The following is a 17,980-nucleotide window of genomic DNA, read 5'->3' as shown; positions in this document are numbered from 1 at the left end:
TGTAATTTCTACAACAGATGTTAGTCCCTTCCAAGAAATTGGAATTTTCGGAATTTTTTAAATAAAAAATTCCAAATTACATAATGAAAAAGAAGAGAGTATATATGTTTTGTTATATATAAGAAACAGAGAAGCGCCGTTGGGGTACCGTCAGTCAGGTGCGCCGTTATGTGCAGCACCAGATCCGAGTGGATCGGATCAGGTACTGGTAGGCCCGGGTCAGGGTCCGAGTGACGAAGCGGATCAAAGCGGCGAAATTGGGCCAAATTCGGAGGGCGAAGAAGTGGTCCGCGGTGGAGCGGCGGGAGGAGGGGGACGCGGAGGGCTGGAGGTAGGCCCAGGCGGCCTGCTTGACGAGGCGGTTGCGGATGCCGAGGTCGCTCCCGGCAGCTGAGGAGGCGGTGGGGGAGTTCACGGCCATCGACGGGAGGAGGTCCTTGAGGGAGGTGTAGGAGAAGGGCCCGATCATGGTGATGAGCGCGAGATCAGGCGGTGATGCCGCCGAGGAGCCGCCGCAGCCGTTGGAGAAGGAGGCGGAGAGGTGAGGTTTCGTCAGAATCGTGAGCTTCTCCGGGACTACAACAGCCGTGGAGTTTGAGTTTCTGCGGCGGAGATTCTCTCGTTCTACCGGCAACGCCTCCATCGATTACTCTCTCTCTCTCTCTCTGGCGGCTGTGTGATCACTCAATTCATATGACTGATTCCCCTTTCCATAGCTCTTTCCTTTCAAAAATTTACATTTTAATCCCCGCTAGCCTTAAAAAGGATAAAAAAATAAAATAAAAAACACGTGCTTTTATATATTTTATAAAAAAATAGGATAAAACTAATAAGTATCTTAAATACGATGAATAACTTCTATAAATGCATGGTTTTTTTTGTAAGGTGTATTATTTTTAATTTTAAAATAATTTATTAGTTGGGATAATCTCTTTTGTGCGACCTCTCGTACCCGTACTCTCAATTACGTGAGGGAGATAAATCGCAGAGTTAAAACTTTGTCTCACTACATAGAGAAAACTTCAAACTCACGTTTCACCAAATTGACATCGACATAACATTCATTCTTACAAACTGACCTATAGTATGGGGGCAATAATTTTATTAGTTGATGTATACAACGGAATTGATGTTGTCGGGAAGGGCTTGACACGTTAATTATTATGAATTTTGATAAAATTATTATGAATATATATATGCCACATTAATTTGTATTGACTTTTTAATAAATTTATTTGTGAGTATAGTACATAAATAATGTTAAAATATTACAAAATTTACTGTTAAATGTCAAATGTTAATTTTAAAATGTTCTAAAGTTAACATTTTTAAAGGTTAAATATTTAAATACTAGAAATTATTATTAAATGTTAAAATTTATTAAAAATTACTAAATTTTGAAATATGTAAAAAATAATTAATAATTTGAGGAAAACTATTATTAAATCTAATCATCACCCTAATAATCTCTAAAGTAATCATCTTTGTCCTCGTTTTGCTAGTAGGTTTGGAAAGGAAGCCTCGAGCCCCCTTATTACCGTACAAAAATCAAATCGCCCAAGTTGGTTGGGGCTCCATCTTAATGGACCCACCTCTAATTTGACCATTTGGTAGATTATTAAAATAATAATAATAATAATCTATTTATAATTATAAATTCCTTGTACTATATGATCATTAATAAAATATATTTCTTTCTTTTTTCGTTATAATCGATTTTTTCTATAAAAAAATATTCATTAAAAAAAATCATAAAACACCTACAGTTTTTGTTAACACATATCATGAGAATACAAAAAATACTAACTAAAAAGTTTTAAATATATGATCTACACTTATTTCATCACCCTAAATATTATAAGGTTTTTGACGAAAATGTTAATATTTTATAATATCAAAACTCGATTATTCACTTAAATAATATTTAAAAAGGACAACGATCACTTATCTTTATACTTTTAATTTCTATATACATCCTTAAATATTATGATGAATGTTGATATTTACTTCTTTATATATTGTAATCCAAATTATTGCCCTATTTTTCATGCAATGGACATGACTTGCAGTCTTCTTTAATAATTTAGAGGACAATACCCTATGAAATGACACGACAATTATTGGAAATGAAAGTATTTTTAACTGTAGTTGAATTTGTAATTCTAAATTCAAAATTAATTCAATTATAACAATTAAATCAACCCAATTACATTTGAGTTTAATTTGTATTTTAGTTTAATTTGTAATACATCGAGAGTTTAGAGAGAGATAGTATATATCGATGATAAGTAAGGAGAGTAATAATAGTAGCTTGATATCTTTTGGACTGAATATAGGTAAAGAATTTACTGATTAAGCGTGTTTGAACTGAGAAAACTTAAGAATGGGTAATCCTTTGGGAAGTTCGCATAGGTCCATCAAGGTAAGTTATTTTGGTCATTCTTATTGCTCGATGCGGGATGTTACATAATTACTCTAAGGATGCGTTTGATTGCAAGCATGAAACTTGCATAGAAAGAAAATAAATTCTAGGCAATTCAATTATCTAGAAATTATTTACATATAAATTATTAATTAAAAGTGTTTGATTACAATTTTGTTTTCTATGGAAAACCCTCCCCAATCCCACCCCCTCTCCCTTTCCTCCTCCTCTTATCTCTCTCTCTCTCTCCCCCCCTCATTTCCCAAACCCAATTCTTTTTGCCTCCCCCTATCATTGCCATCGCCGAAGAATGGAGAAATCCGGCAGCACGACCAGGCGAGCGCAAAGCGTCAATGAGATAAGGTCAAGGAGGTGCCGCCATGGAAGCTTACCTCGAATCGGGACCTGGAGAATAAGAAGGCGCCAGAGGAATGAGAGGAGGTCAAGGAGGTGCCGCCATGGAAGGACCAACTCATTTTCAGAGCCTTCACGGTAAGCTTCACTGCCCATCTCTCTATCTCTCTCTCTTTCTCCCTCACTCCCAAACCCAGTTCTGCTCCCTGCCTCGCCCCATTGCCACCATCGCTGGTTGCATCGACCATCGTCACCGCTGCCATCTTCGCTGCCCATTGCTGCCGCCACCGCCATCACTGATGGTTGCTGCAATCGTCAATAGTCGATCTTCATTGCTCTTCGTTGGTGGGCGGTGGACGAAGAAGAAGCAGCTGTGTGGTTCCACAGAAAATGAAATCCAACCCTCCATGGGAAAATCAATTCTAGCAAAAGTGAGAATTGAGGGTCACGTGACTCCAATACGGAAAACATTTTTCATGAAAAATTTGACCAATCAAATACCTCAAAAACTAGAATTTGGGTGAAAAATGGCCATTTTCCATGAAAAAAATAGCCAATCAAACAGGTTCTAATTTTAAGTCATAACAAAATATTTGAAAAAATAGTGATCACCCATTTGGATCAACTTTACCTTTTGTTCGCGGCCAAAACAACTCATCAAACTTTTATAGTAATGTATTATGTCCATTTAGATTCATATATCCAAAAATTAAAAATAAATTAAAACTAAGGTTACATTTTCTTTATTTTTTAATTTTCAGTTTTGACTTTTAAATTTATTTTAAATTTTTTGTTTTAGTAGTCGGTTTTTAAAAAATTAAAAATGCATTCTCTTTATCATTTTGAAAAACTATTTCTCAAAATAAAAAATTAAAAAATGCATGAAATTTTAAAAATATTTTTTTAATAATATTTTATTCAATAAATTTGATTATTTAGTAAATTAGAAATATTTAATGTTAATATATTATTAAAAAATATATATACATTTTAAAGTTAATAAATTTTGTAATATTTTTTTTCATTACAATAATAAAATATGAATAAATAAATACGTTTTGAGTTTAGAGTTTGTTTTGGACGAAAACATTCAAAATAATTTTTTGTTATTTTGAGTTTTCTTTATAATTTTTTATTTCAAAAATACATTTTTAAAAATAACAAAGATAACACGTTTTTATTATTTTAAAAAATTAAAAATTAAAAATAATTTAAAAACAATAAAAGAATGCAACCTATTTTTTCAACACTACCCTTTTTTAACTCAGACCTAAAATAACTTAACAAAGTTTTCAAACCAACCTCAACCAATCACCTTAGTTCAAGTTGATTATTGAGTTTAGTCCTTCATATCTTCTATTTTAATCCCATACTTTAACAGGATCCATGTAATTTATTTTTTTAAAATGGAATTATTTAATCTTTCAAAGAATATAATAAGCACAACCAATATATCCACAAACAAACAACTTAGATTGTTCTCGGGGTATAAGTCGAATGGTAAAAAGGCAAACGATATGTCGGTATAATTTGGTAGGTCGTGAGTTCAATTTCTTCCCTATGTAAAGGTCGAAGATCCAATATGTGATTTACCTTCTCTTACATAATCGAAGACACGAACACAAAAGATCGCACAAAGACGATTATCCTAAAAAACAAAAATCAAGATTTGTAATTCAATACATACCTCCTTTCATTCCGGTTCAATTAAAGCAGGTTACAAGAAGTCAAATTTCCCTTACTCGAAACCAAACATGGCTGCGCATGTGAGGTCACTATCAAAAAGTTTTGAAGCATCAAAGATAAAGTTGTCATTATTCTATAATTGTCTACCATCAATTGATAGTCACTAAAGAAAATCAATTCCAGACCGTGCATAAATGTTTCAGAGGCAGAGACGGGGACACAGAGAGAGAGAGAGAGAGAGGGGGAAGGGACTAACCGCACGGCTTTAACTTAGTTTGGTCCTTTTTCCTGGAATCAAATTGAATTCTCTGCTAATGGATATCTGTAGCAAATAAAGAGGTTAGCCATACAACATGTGGCTCAAAATGCATTGGTGTCTCTGGAAACAGCAAGCAAGTACAGAGCATGGTTAGCCAATCACATTCATTTCTAAGGCTGAGCCATAGCTGGGCTCAGCCTGTTTGTCTAGTGGTCAAAACATTTTTGAGTTTTGCTTAGTTTTCTTTACTTTTTAATTTTGAATTTTGAATTTTAAATTATTTTTAATTTTCTATTTTAATAGTCTATTTTTAAAAAATTAAAAACATATTCTTTTTGTCATTTTAAAAAATTATTTTTCAAAATAGAAAATTAAAAAACGGTTCTCTTTGAAAATTTGAAAATATTTTTTAATAATATTTTATTTAATAAATTTGATTATTAAGTAAATTATAAATATTTAATATTAATATATTATTAAAAAAGTATATACATTTTAAAGTTAATGAATTTGAAAATATTTTTTTCTATTATAATAATAAAATATGAATAAATAAATAAATAAATATGTTTTGAGTTTTAATTTTATTTTAGATGAAAACACTCAAAACAATAAAAAGTTATTTTGAGTTTTCTTTATAATTTTTTTTTGTTTTCAAAAATGCATTTTTTAAAACAGCAAAGAGAACGTGTTTTTATTATTTTAGAAAATTAAAAATTAAAAATAACTTAAAAATAATAAAGAGAACGCAACCTAAGCTTTGTTTTTACCATTTTGGAGAAGAAAATAATTATGGATACAGTTGCAGTTGTGCTTTTTGTGACATGAAAGGGAAAGATCACCCTCCTTCAATCCTTTGCAAAACAAAGATACTACACCATTCCGTTGATGACGGAAACTTTTTAGGGTGTCGTTTTAGTTTTTTTTGAAATATTTTTATTTTCAAAATGTCAAAACACGCGTTTGGACAATGTTATTATTTGAGATTTAAATAGTGTTGATTTACAATTTGTTTTTATATGATTCGATGATATTTGATATATATATATATGTATATGTTAATAATATGCTATTTGTAATTGCATTTCATGTTAATTTGCATTACATGTTCATTTGTAATGAATTTGCAAAATAATCTATTGCTGCCTTATTACCGTATTTTATTGGAGCCATTGATCACCCCATTGGCTCATCTGACAACCCAAGTCTTTTGCCTCTTTATATATAAGGCTTGATGGAAGAGAAAGGGTCATTCTGAACTCCAGACACATCTCGTAGAATTTTTCATTCTCTCCTTACAAAAGCTACAAGAAACCCTAATCTCTCTAATCGTTGTTTGCTGTTCTTTCTCTGTCTAAGACGAAATCTGGTAAGTGAGCAAGGTAAAGAAGGAATTGATATGAGTGTTGTAATCGCTTGTATATAGCATGTATTTGGGTTTATCTGTATTCATCAGATTGTAAGTAAATCTTGATTATCTTACTGTCTTTTGTGTACAATATAAATCTTTATATTGTTATCTTGATTTTCTAATGGATTGACTAAGGGCGAAATCCTTGTCGTGAGTAGGATCCATTTACGAATCTGAATACGTAAATTGTTGTGTCTTTGTATGCATGTGTTTGGGTTTACGTTTCTGTTTTGTGTTTCTTTCTCTTCTCATTTTTTCGATTCAGTGGTTGTTTGCTTTGTAAGAAAACAAATAGGTTCAACAGACAACTTTTACAATTTTAAAAACTTTTAGTAACCATTTCATAATATTAAGAAAATATCAATCTATAAAGAGAGATGATATTTTTTTCTTCACTAACTCAAAATTTTTAATTTTTTCTAGAATTTGTTTGAATGCATTATAAAATTTATATTTATTTATATATTAAATAACTATTTTTTCATAATTTTTTATATTAACAATTATATTTACAAAAAGACTCCCATATTTTTTTTTCATTTACGCGTTTTCTTGCTTTTCTATTTTTTATTTTTTTTAAAACTAACATTTCTTTGTTTTCGTTTCATATAGTATATGTTTCTCTTTTTTTTTTGTTTTCGTGCAACCTAATCAATTATCATAATATATGAGAACATATGAACAAAAATACATAATTCAAATACTCCCTAGCTAGTTGATTGAGTAATCAATTCAAGCTATAAAGTCCCCACCTATTGTATCCCTCTCAAGGTTAGATGTGGCATTCCCTCATGCCCAATCATCGAATTATGGTGCTTCCCAAGATAAGGTAAATGATACTACAGTGGTCAACTAATTTTGTTCTCTAATGCAAGAAGATCAATATACCTCTTAGTATGTGGCTCGAACCTCGAGATTGTTATTCTGAAAATTAGAATTTAAAAGATGGGTTATGTTATTTGTACATCATTTATGTACACCTTGTACTACACAAGTCACATAAATAACATAAATACTTCTCGTCTTATTGCGCATCACCATCTTGAGTAAGGACATTTTAGACATTGATATATCATTATGTAATCTAAAGTGTACACAATAATGTACCAATAGCATTTTTCTTAAAAGATTTAATGAACGCAATGTTTAATTCTAATGATTTATCTTGTTCGCATTCTATGAATCTCTATCCAAAATCAAAGTCTCAAGACAAGCAGGATCATCAAAAGAAAAAGAAGTAGTAGGTTGAGTCTATAAGATAGCTAGATATTTAGCTTGTTTGCATAGTAATTTTTTGTTGTTGCTCCATTAGCTTTATACGTATGTTTTTGTGTTTTACTCGGGATATATCCTAACTTGTTTTATGATAATTCTTCTTATTTATGTGAAATGAAAGTATGCATTTACAAAAAAAATGTCTACCACATAATTTTCTTCTTTACTAATATACACAAACTAAATATTCTGGAACCTTCCAAAAATTGAGCTTCATGGCATTAAAAACATTCCCTAACTTCCAAGGCCCATTTCCCTTACTTGAAAACCAAGCAACGGCGTCTGTCGAATTTGATTCTATTATCACTTTGCGAGGACACCCATTTAGTTGCAAGTGTGCATATGGTTTTGCTTTAACAAGGACCTTACTGACAGAAAAGAGCAAGACTTTGTACGAATAACTTGTTTGACAAAGTGATTTCTACAGACCCAGTTAGAAAATTGTTCTAGAAACAACCTTACTTTCAGCAAACTCTCATTCTCGCGGATTCATGGGGAAATGAAGTTACTAGAACTATGGGTTCAATGATAGTGCTCAAGTTTTAAAGCCAAAAACAATGCAACTAACATGCATTGTGAATATTAGTACATTAGCTGATGAACACACTTAAATTAATTGCAACTAATCAACACATTTACAACCGGCAGCACAAAGGGATGGGTATAAAGAAATGCAAGTTCATTGTGCTTGTTAAATGTGTTGTAGGGTGCAACATAGGCAAAAATTTGCCCCTATGCATGCATTAAAACATGCCGAAACTCAATCAGTACCTGAACATTCACCTCGTTGATTTCATTATAAGCTAAAAGCATGTATATGCATCACTGAACCTGGAATATATCCTCAGCTGTACAATAAAAAGCAGTTACCACTGCCTTGCCACACCCTCGTCTTCACCAAAAGCTTCTCAAGCCATTGGCATCATTCTAATCCCCATCTCTAAAATCAAGTTAAGAAAAGCCCTAATTGTAATGTCATACAATATGGGATGGACATGAATTGCCAGGTAGGGAAAATTCGGCATAACCTCTTGTAGTTTGTCCCATTTTTATGGTCAACCCTTGTTTCAATTTGGCATTATAGGTCCCTATGGTTTGTTCTTATTTTAATTGGTACCTTGTGTTAAGATTAAAGTTAACGCTGTTAGCAGACTTATGCACATTGTTCTGGCATTAACATCCACATCAACATGTTAATTAAAAGGAAAACAAATTATAAGGATGTACAATACCAAATTGAAACCATAAGGGGTGCCTTTAAACAAGGGGTTTATATAAAGTTTACCCTTTAACATATTGCACAAATCTAAATCACCTTGATGTTCACAGCACGAGATGGACCATCAACCACACCAGAAGGTGGAGTGTCTGGCTGCCGGGCATCAGTATCAGCCAAACCAAACTCCTCATAAAGCATATCCACTCCATCCAATTCAAGAATAGCTGTTACCAAAGTCAAGGAAGCATTCAAACTTGAATAAAATTATAGAAAAAAGACAAAAATGAAATGAAAATAAGTATAACCTTTATAATACGGATCAGGGGCGGATCTAGCATTTTAGGGTGGGGTGGGCTGGGAGTGAGCTGAACTAGATTTGGGCTGGACTTTTATCTTAAAATTTTAATTTTTATCATGAGTTGCCCTAAGTTGCAACTCACCTTTAAATCCGCCCCTGATACGGATATAATCTATCTTCCACATGTCAGCAAGGGTGAGATCAGCTTCTGATAGAAGCCAATAATCCGAATCATTCTATAGCAAGCAAGTTGTTGACATTTAGAAAATATTTTATGGAAAGATATGCAGAGAATAGAGAGAACACAAAAAACCATTTTATTCAGCAATAAAAACATATATTTATATATCAAAAATGTAAACATAATTGCTAAAAATTAGCTAAAGATCAGCTAACAACCAATCTGAAGTATATTAGATAGTTGCTAATTTATTGGTTATGGATCATTTTTAACAGTTATTTTGACTCCTTCAAACCACATCAGCAGCTTCTTAGTTACTTTTTTAACACAAATTAAAGTTTGACTAGGCAAACAATAAAGCTAGTAAAAATGGTTAGCACGTTAGACAGAAGAAATATTTGACAAGAAAATTTCCGAAGGAAGCTCATTTTAAAATATTAGACAGATGATGCCTTATATAGATGGAACCTGGGAAATAGAAGAACTGGCAAGAAAACACTCAGTGAAAGTGATTTTGGATAATTTCATTTTTGTTTTGGTGTTTACACCATGAAAAAAAACAAGAAAAAGAAAAAGAAAAACATCCATCTCACATGATAAGCGGTTCTCAAAAAGCCATCTAGGTTTCCAGAATTAATGCAATCTATTTATTTGCAAGTTCATCTTAGTCATAAACATGAGAACATAGTTCGTAAAATGTAAACTCTGGGGCCTTAAACAGATATCCATGGTTGACAGGTAAATATATTCCTTTGTACCTTGACTATCAATTCAAATTGACAAGTCAGAATAACAAGATTTACATCAATGTCTGAGGGGACGGGACAATTTTCATTATTCCTCCAGCATGGTCCCGTGAAACATTCAAATCAGAGCTCATTCTACAGCGCACTGCTTCCCATAGTGGTGAGCTCTGTTGCTGGACTTCCATTGGAGCCTGAACTTGAAGCAATGGGAAAGCTCATGGATGGCTGACCATCATTCAGCTCCTCAAACTTCTCCTCAAATTGGCTAAAATAAAGTTTTGGAGGGTAAAATGAAAAAAGAAGAAGGAACTTTTGAGGTAATGGAGGTCCTAAATGTACTTGCGTCCATGGAACACCAGAAAGAATGCTGTTACCTTACAAGGCAGACATCAATAGGACCCATTGAGCTTTGATAGATTATTCTATATCTCCTCTGTGGATAGTCAACAACCTGGTAGAATAAATTAGCACTTTCTTTCATGCATCACAAACATAGAAGTTAGAAGATCACATAAGGGTTCCTCTTGCTAAGCTCACCAGGATCTGGAACTTCAAGAGTGGTCCCATGAGGAGCTTTGATTGCAATTAGGGTTTCATTCTGCTAAATTAGGAATGAAAGCAAAAGGTGAAGAAGATAAAGGGTATTCTGCCTGCAGCATACAACATATGAATAATAAGAAATCTGACCAGAAGGTCAGGGAGGCCCTTGATATCCTCTTCAGTCACAAAAGCTACCTGAATTAGTTGGAGCATCAATTAATGTGCTATTTTCTGGTAAAAAGTCCCACTCCATTAGAAACAATGATAACAATAAAACAACGGAGAGAGAGAAGGGAAAATCACTTTTGATTGTTTTGATCTTCACTCAAATCCCTTAATCTCTTCTGTATTTCTTTGTAACAATCTGAAAGCACCAGTAAAATTTCACGGTTTAAAGATAGCACCATTCATTGCTTTAAGGCTCTAATAGACGGTACAACCTTATGCAGTCATCCAAGCTCAGTTCTGCCATGGAGACCTTTTCAACTTCTGTCTATGGAAAATAAAATATAATAGCATAACAATATTAAGCAACAACATACCAAGCCTTTACCCCACTATGCGGGTTGGCTACATAAATTCTGGCTTTAGCATAGCATAACAACATTTAAAAAAAAAAGGAACAAGATGATTACTCCACTTAAGATCCACATCATTATATCTGACAATGGGCAACAGATGTTGCAAGTTCCACATACCTGTAACGTAGATATATCTACCTCTCCTGGTCTTAAAGCATCAAGTCCTCTAATAAATCATTTGAAAATTCTCAAATAAGTTCCAGAAGCTTATAATATAAAATAGAATGCTAAAATAAAACAAAATAGTGCAATATCCTTAAACATGAAAAGCAAATTTACTTCTAGCAAATTCTGTTATTGAGTTTCTTTTCAATGAGACCAATTCCTTCAAGAACATATGTAATGTCACAAATCCACCTCTTTTGCACATATACTATTAAAACATTTTGTAGCAAGAAACAGACCAGAAGGTGTAGGAGACACAAAGCAGAAATTCTCTCGTTAATAAGAATGAAATAATACAACCCCTATTAATAGGGAACTAAAGTACAACATAGGAAAGACAAACAATAAGGGAAAAAGCTATACAAGACACAAAAGTCAAAGATACAGAAATCAAGAACAAGAAGTTTCTAAATCTGGCTGATTACTTTCTAAAACATTAAAGATTAGATCATTGTTAAATCAAGAAAGATTAGACTAAGGAATCGTAGTCCAAACAACTCTAATGATCTCGTGAATCAATCAACACTCCCCCTCAAGCTGCGAATGAGTATTTATCATTCCTAACTTGTCTATAAGCTCTTCAAATCTCTTGATAGGTAGACCCTTTGTCAATAAATCAACTAACTGATTTTCTGAAGTAACAAAGGGTATGCAAATCTCTCTAGTTTCTAACTTTTCCTTTATGAAAATCAATCTCAACATGTTTTGCGTGGTGATGTTGCACTGGATTATGTGCAATGCTGATAGCTGATTGGTTGTCACAAAACAACTTAATTGGACCATAACTTAATTCATAGATCATCTAGCACAATCTTTGGCCACAATAGTTCACATAAACCAAGGGTCATTGCCCGAAACTCAGCTTTTGCACTAGACCGAGCCACTACACTTTGTTTCTTACTTCTCCAGGACACCAAATTCCCTCATAAGAATACACAATAGCCTGTGGTAGATCTTTTATCCACAAGAGAACCTCCATAATCAGCATCTGTGTATCCTGTAACTTTCAAGTTTTTTCCTGATTTAAACAAAAAGGTCTTTTCCTGGTGTTGCCTTTAGATAATACAAGATCCTTCTTACTGCTTGCATGTGCTCTTCAGTTGGGCTATGTATAAATTGGCTCACTAAGTTGATGGAAAATGAAATATCTGGTCTTGTGTGAGATAAATAGATTAATCGGCCCACTAACCTTTGGTACCGCCCTTTGTTTACCATTGGACAATCATATCTTCTCCCTAATTTGAGGTTTGGTTCCACTAGAGTACCAATCATTCTGTCACCTAACAACCCAGTTTCTTTCAATAAATCCATGGTGTACTTTCTTTGAGAAAGAAAGATGCCATCCTTAGAGGAGGCTACTTCTATGCCCAATAAATACTTGAGCTTACCAAGGTTTGATTTTAAAAACTCGGGCTAAATTTTCCTTTAGGTGGTGTTGTTCATCAACATCATTTCCAGTGCCTATAATATCATCTACATGCACAAGTAAAGTTGTTAGATTGCCCTTCTCAAAATGCTAACAGTGTATGATCTCCCCCTACTTTGCTGATATCCCATTTGTCTCATAGCCTTTGAAAACCTGTCAAAACAGGCCCTTGGGATTGCTTTAGCCAATAGAGAGCCTTTTTCAACCTGCATACTTTGTCTGGTACATCTCTAGTGAGTCTTGGAGGTGGCTCCATAAAGACTTCTTCCTTTAGATCACCATGTAGGAAGGCATTTTTTTACATCCAATTGCATTAGTTCCCAACCACAACAACTAGCCAGAGATACAAGTATCGAAACAGTAGTCATTTTTTTCATTGGTGCAAATGTCTCCAAATAATCAATTCCATAAGTTTGGGTATATCCCTTACCTACCAACCAAGCTTTATACCTTTCCAAGATACCATCTGCATTATACTTCACATTGAACACCCATCTGCAGCTTACAGGTTAAATCCCCTTTGGTCTAGGCACCATTTCCCAAGTTTGATTTTTCTCTAAGGCTCTCATTTCTTCTTGTATGGCTTGTGTCCAATTCTGGTCCTGTAATGCCTCCTCTACTGACTTAGGAATGGTTATGGAATCAAGGGAAGACCATAAACTCTTATGTTTGGATGAAAGACGATGATAAGAAATAAAATTGACTATGGGATGTTGAGTGCAACTTCTAACTCCTTTTCTAACAGTAATAGGCAAATCTAAATCACTATGAATAGGATCAGAATGAATAGGAGACCAAGATGGTTCAATGCCTGGCCTTGGAACAGATGTTGGCCCTTGCTTTGCACATGAAATAGGCTGAACCTTTCTCTTGTAGACATAAGGTGAACCCTTAAACTTGGCAGGAGATGGCATCACTAGTTGGTCAGGAAGAGAAGGACTTAGGTGAGGGAATGCACTAGGTGGTGATGATAACTCTCATGTATCCAAGGACTCTAATACAGAGGGAATAGGTAGGGTAGATGAGTTAGTAGAATTTGGCTGTTGACCTAAGTCCAAAAACAAGTCCAAGTTAGGAAGATCATGGTCACCATCCACTATCTCCCCTTGGTGGCTAGAAAGAGAATGTTGGAAAAATGACTGATTTTCAACAAAAGTCACATCCTTATCAGCAACTCCATTTTGTTGTCGAGTATCAATACAAGAGGATTCATGGATGATACCCTCTTGCTGAAAGAACTGATGTAAGTGTCGGCTAAAATAATCTCTTGCATTATCAATTCTAAATCTTCTAATAGAAACCTCTAATTGGGTAAGGATCATCTTATGGAATAAAGGTAGAATGTTACTGATAGCTACCTTGTCCTTCAGTAAGTACACCCAAGTCATCCGTGTACAATTATCAATAAATGAGATGAACCATTTAGCTCCAGAACAATTGGGAACTCTAGATGGTCTCCAAACATTGGAATGCACCAAAAAGAAAGGAATGGAATAAAGTTTATTACTAACAGCATAAGGCACCCAATGATGTTTAGTTAATTCACACACATCACAATGGAAATCAATAACATCTAAACCCTGAAACATAGAAGGGAACATAGTCTTTAACAAATTAAAAAGAGGGTGTCCTAATCTAAAGTGTTGAAGCCAGGAATCGGTCTTGGTAGAAGTGGGTTGAGAGGAGCAAGCTAGAATAGGTTTATCCCCTGTGGATGGCTCACAGTCCCTTAGTAAGCAGTATAGCCCACTTTGTACCTTAGCAACACCAATCATCTTTCTCGTGGCCAAGTCTTGAAACACAAGTGTGAGGAGAAAAAACCACAGTTAAAATCTTGAGTGAGCTTATGAACTGAGAGCAAGTTGGTAGAAAGACTAGGCACATGAAGCACATGTTGGATAGGAAGAGAAGAGTTCAAAAACATACTTCCTTGTCCGACTATAGGAACTGTATGGCATTAGCTATTGTAATTCTTTTGGAGCTAGTGGCTGGTTTATATGTCTCAAAAGACATTCAACTTAGGAATCATATGATTAGTAGCTCCAGAATCCAAGATCCACAGCTCATTCTTAGCAGTGTGTGAGACAATAGAGAACTCAAAATTAATGCACATACTTGCTTGGGCTAGAGAACTTGATCCCCCTTTGATAGTCTTTAGGAAGGACATCAGCTTACTTATTTCTTATGCATTCAATTCCCCTAGATTAGAGGAGGTAGTAGAATCAGCCTTTTATGTTGGTTCCTCCTGTTCTTTAGTTGCAAGATACACCTTTGCTTGATTCTTAGGCAACAGATTTCTAAATCCTCCCATTTTGTTCAAAACAACTTTTCCATGCAATTTGAAGCATGTCTCCCTAGTGTGCTTCGGCTTCTTACAATAAGAACACCATTAACCTTCTTTACTCTGTTGCTTAGAGGGAAACAAATCCCTACCTTGTTGAGATTTAGTCCATGATCCTTGCACCTTGTTAGACACCATAGCCGACCTTTTTGAACTATGATCATTAAACATAGCTACCCTTCGATGTTCTTGACTACGAACTATAAAATATACCTCATTCAAAGATGGTATTTTTTCCTTGCTAAGAATCTCTGCTCTTACCTTATCATACTCAGGATTAAGTCCAGCCAAAAATTCTATAATCCTATCTCTTTCAAGCAACGAAGTTAGACTGACAACATCTTCACTACACACCATTTTAACGTCCTGATAATGGTCTAACTCAAGCCAATACCCATTCATCCTATTGTAGTAATCAATCATTGACAAGGACCCCTGCTTGGTGCTACTAATTTTTATTTTTATTTCAAAGACAACTGATGCATCTTGTATCTTAGAATAAGTTTTCTTAACTGTCTCCCAAATATCCTTGGTTGTAGATAAAAACATATAATTCTTGCTTACCTTGGGTAGCATCAAACTCCAAAGCCATGACATCAACAGCGAATCTTCCACATCCCAAGTAGTAAACATTGGGTCAGAGGTCCTAGGCACTAGACCAGTAAGGCGAGCAATCTTCCCACGACCCTTTAGAAACGTTCTCTCCAATTGAGACCACTAAAGGTAATTCTTTCCATCTAGGCTGTATGAGTGATGCATTCCTGGCAACTCACCGGTAGGAGCACCATTGGTTGGTTGCTCAATCGACATGGCGTCTCCCGTAGAGATGGGAGAAGCTATCTCAGAAATTTCGAACATGGTGTAGGATTACACAAGAAAACAACAAAGAAAATAAAGGGAAATTGTGGCAATGAAGGCTCACAATAGATGAATTGAGAGAATAGGTTAGGGCTATGATACCATGTAGGAAGAAACAGATCAAAAGGTGTAAGAGACAAAGCAAAACTTCTCTCGTTAATAAGAATGAAATAATACAACCCCTATTAATAGGGAACTAAAGTACAACATAGGAAAGACAAACAATGAGGGAAAAGCTGTACAATATACAAAAGTCGAAGATACAGAACTTAAGAATAGGAAGTTTCTAAATCTGGCTGATTACTTTCTAAAACACTGAAGATTAGATCATTGTTAAATCAAGAAAGATTAGACTAAGGAATCATAGTCCAGTCAACCCTAATGATCTCGTGAACCAATCAACACATTTCTTAGGAACTGCATACAACAAATAAATCATATATACATACATAAATAGCAAAGGATTTCCCTCCAAGGTTTCAGCAGCTTTGGTTAAATCTAGAATACCATCTTCTGCATGCTTAATCAAATTGATGAACTTTTTGGTTCAAAGACGTGAAAAGGCATAGCGCATTTAACCATATACATTTATACTGAATTTGAATCTTCACATTTAACAGTTTGTGGTCATGCCTGGAGAATAATCTTAAATACATGAGTTTGAAATTACCTAGTGAGCTATCATGACGGCAGTTACCAGCAGGAGTAAGGGAGGAGGGAGAGCCTGCATTTTATATAGTAGGATTACATATTTGTTTATGTTCGTTAGTTTTGTGGGTAGAAAGCATTTTGAAGGTCCAAAATGATGTGGATGAGGTACGTAGAAAGAAAAGAAAAACTGTACCATAAATACAATTCTTTTGAGATGATTTCTTTTTAGTTTATGTCCAGGCATAGGTAATAAAAGTAGCCAATTTTTGCTGACTGACATTAAGAAATAGGGGGAGATTATCTCCCCAGCCTTTGATGCTGGGGTCTGTAGTAGAGACCTTGTGCTCTTTGAGACTTTGGGCTGGCCATATGCCCTCCCTCCTTTTGCAGATATAGGCATTCACTGAGGACTGTTAGCTATATCACTGCATCCAGGAGTGCTAGTCCTGTCACCTGATTCAACTTCATTATTGATTGTTCCACTCTTCTGCTTCACCTGCTGAGAGAAATTAATTTGTAGAATTTGTATTGCTAACATATGGAAAGTTATACCAATTATTAGACAGTGAGAAATAATGTAACAAATAGAGTCAATCATAACAAAATACGGATGTGGGATCTAATGGAAGGTTTTTAAGCTTGTTGCAACTTACAGAGTGGGGTAGGACAATCAACATTGAAGAATCTGTAAGGTCTTCCTCTCAATTTTGTGAATTACAATACATAGTGGAGCATTTCATGGTAGGTCATTTGGAGATGCAGAAGCACCTCATTCAGAGATATCTCCTTTATGTAGACGACACCATCATTTTTGTTCACTGAATCAGAGGAACTGGGGCAGCTCTATTGGGTTTAGTTATGTTTGGAATACTTCTCATCTTGGCTGGTGAATAGGTGCAAATCAGACTTCCTCAGTAGATTGCATTCCTAATCTGAGGGGCTCGCTAGCATGGGTCATATTTGGGTTGCATTTAGGGTTCTCCTTTAAAGCTAGGGGGAATATATGCTATAGAGGAGGTGGAGAGGCAAGACCTCAAAGAGAATGGTGGCACAGACTTGTGCTCCTTTTTGTATGTTTTAGTTGATATGGTGGTGAAAAAAGATATGAGGATGTTTCAAAAAATTTAAGAAGCCTAATCAAAACAAAGAGTAATTTATTCATATTTCGCCTAGTTGGCTTTATGTTAGGGAAATCTGACCTTAATTTTTTATAGATTCCATTAATAGCACGCAAATGTAAGGACCAGAAGAATTCTAAAAGTGCTTCCAAGTTCACTAATATATTTGACTCCCAATAGTTGATATCCAATTAAAAAAAGAAGAAGATAAAAAAAAGAATTTAATAAGAATGAGTTTAGGATTTATAAGAGTATCCTCCCTTGACATTTCTCTTCATCTTTAAGATTCATGTCACGTGAAGAAATCGAAGTAAATATGTGACTTTAGGTAATTAGTATTAACATGAAATAACTCTTTATCATATATTAGTTTTGCATCTAAACATCACATCATAAGCCCACAAAGAAAAATATGCAACAATCCTCACTCAAACCAAAAAAAAAGAGAG

The 17,980-nt window shown here is 34.6% G+C and overlaps 2 protein-coding genes and 1 pseudogene across 2 annotated transcripts in view; 1 reads left to right on the top strand and 2 right to left on the bottom strand.

Moving 5' to 3' along the window:
- LOC127805836 (protein transport protein Sec61 subunit beta-like) overlaps positions 1-17,980 on the top strand; it is a 79,460-nt gene that overhangs the window by 26,105 nt on the left and 35,375 nt on the right. The window lies entirely within an intron of this gene.
- LOC127806353 (uncharacterized) lies at positions 167-643 on the bottom strand. The gene has a single exon (XM_052343582.1). It carries the CDS (start codon positions 641-643, stop codon positions 167-169), a length of 477 nt encoding a protein of 158 aa, XP_052199542.1.
- LOC127806351 (transcription factor E2FA-like) lies at positions 9,737-16,336 on the bottom strand (annotated as a pseudogene).

The sequence above is a fragment of the Diospyros lotus genome, chromosome 7, assembly GCF_014633365.1.
Source record: "Diospyros lotus cultivar Yz01 chromosome 7, ASM1463336v1, whole genome shotgun sequence".
Taxonomy (NCBI): Eukaryota; Viridiplantae; Streptophyta; class Magnoliopsida; order Ericales; family Ebenaceae; genus Diospyros; species Diospyros lotus.
Note: the sequence above shows the minus strand (reverse complement) of the source record. Positions and strands in the feature narration are given on the sequence as shown.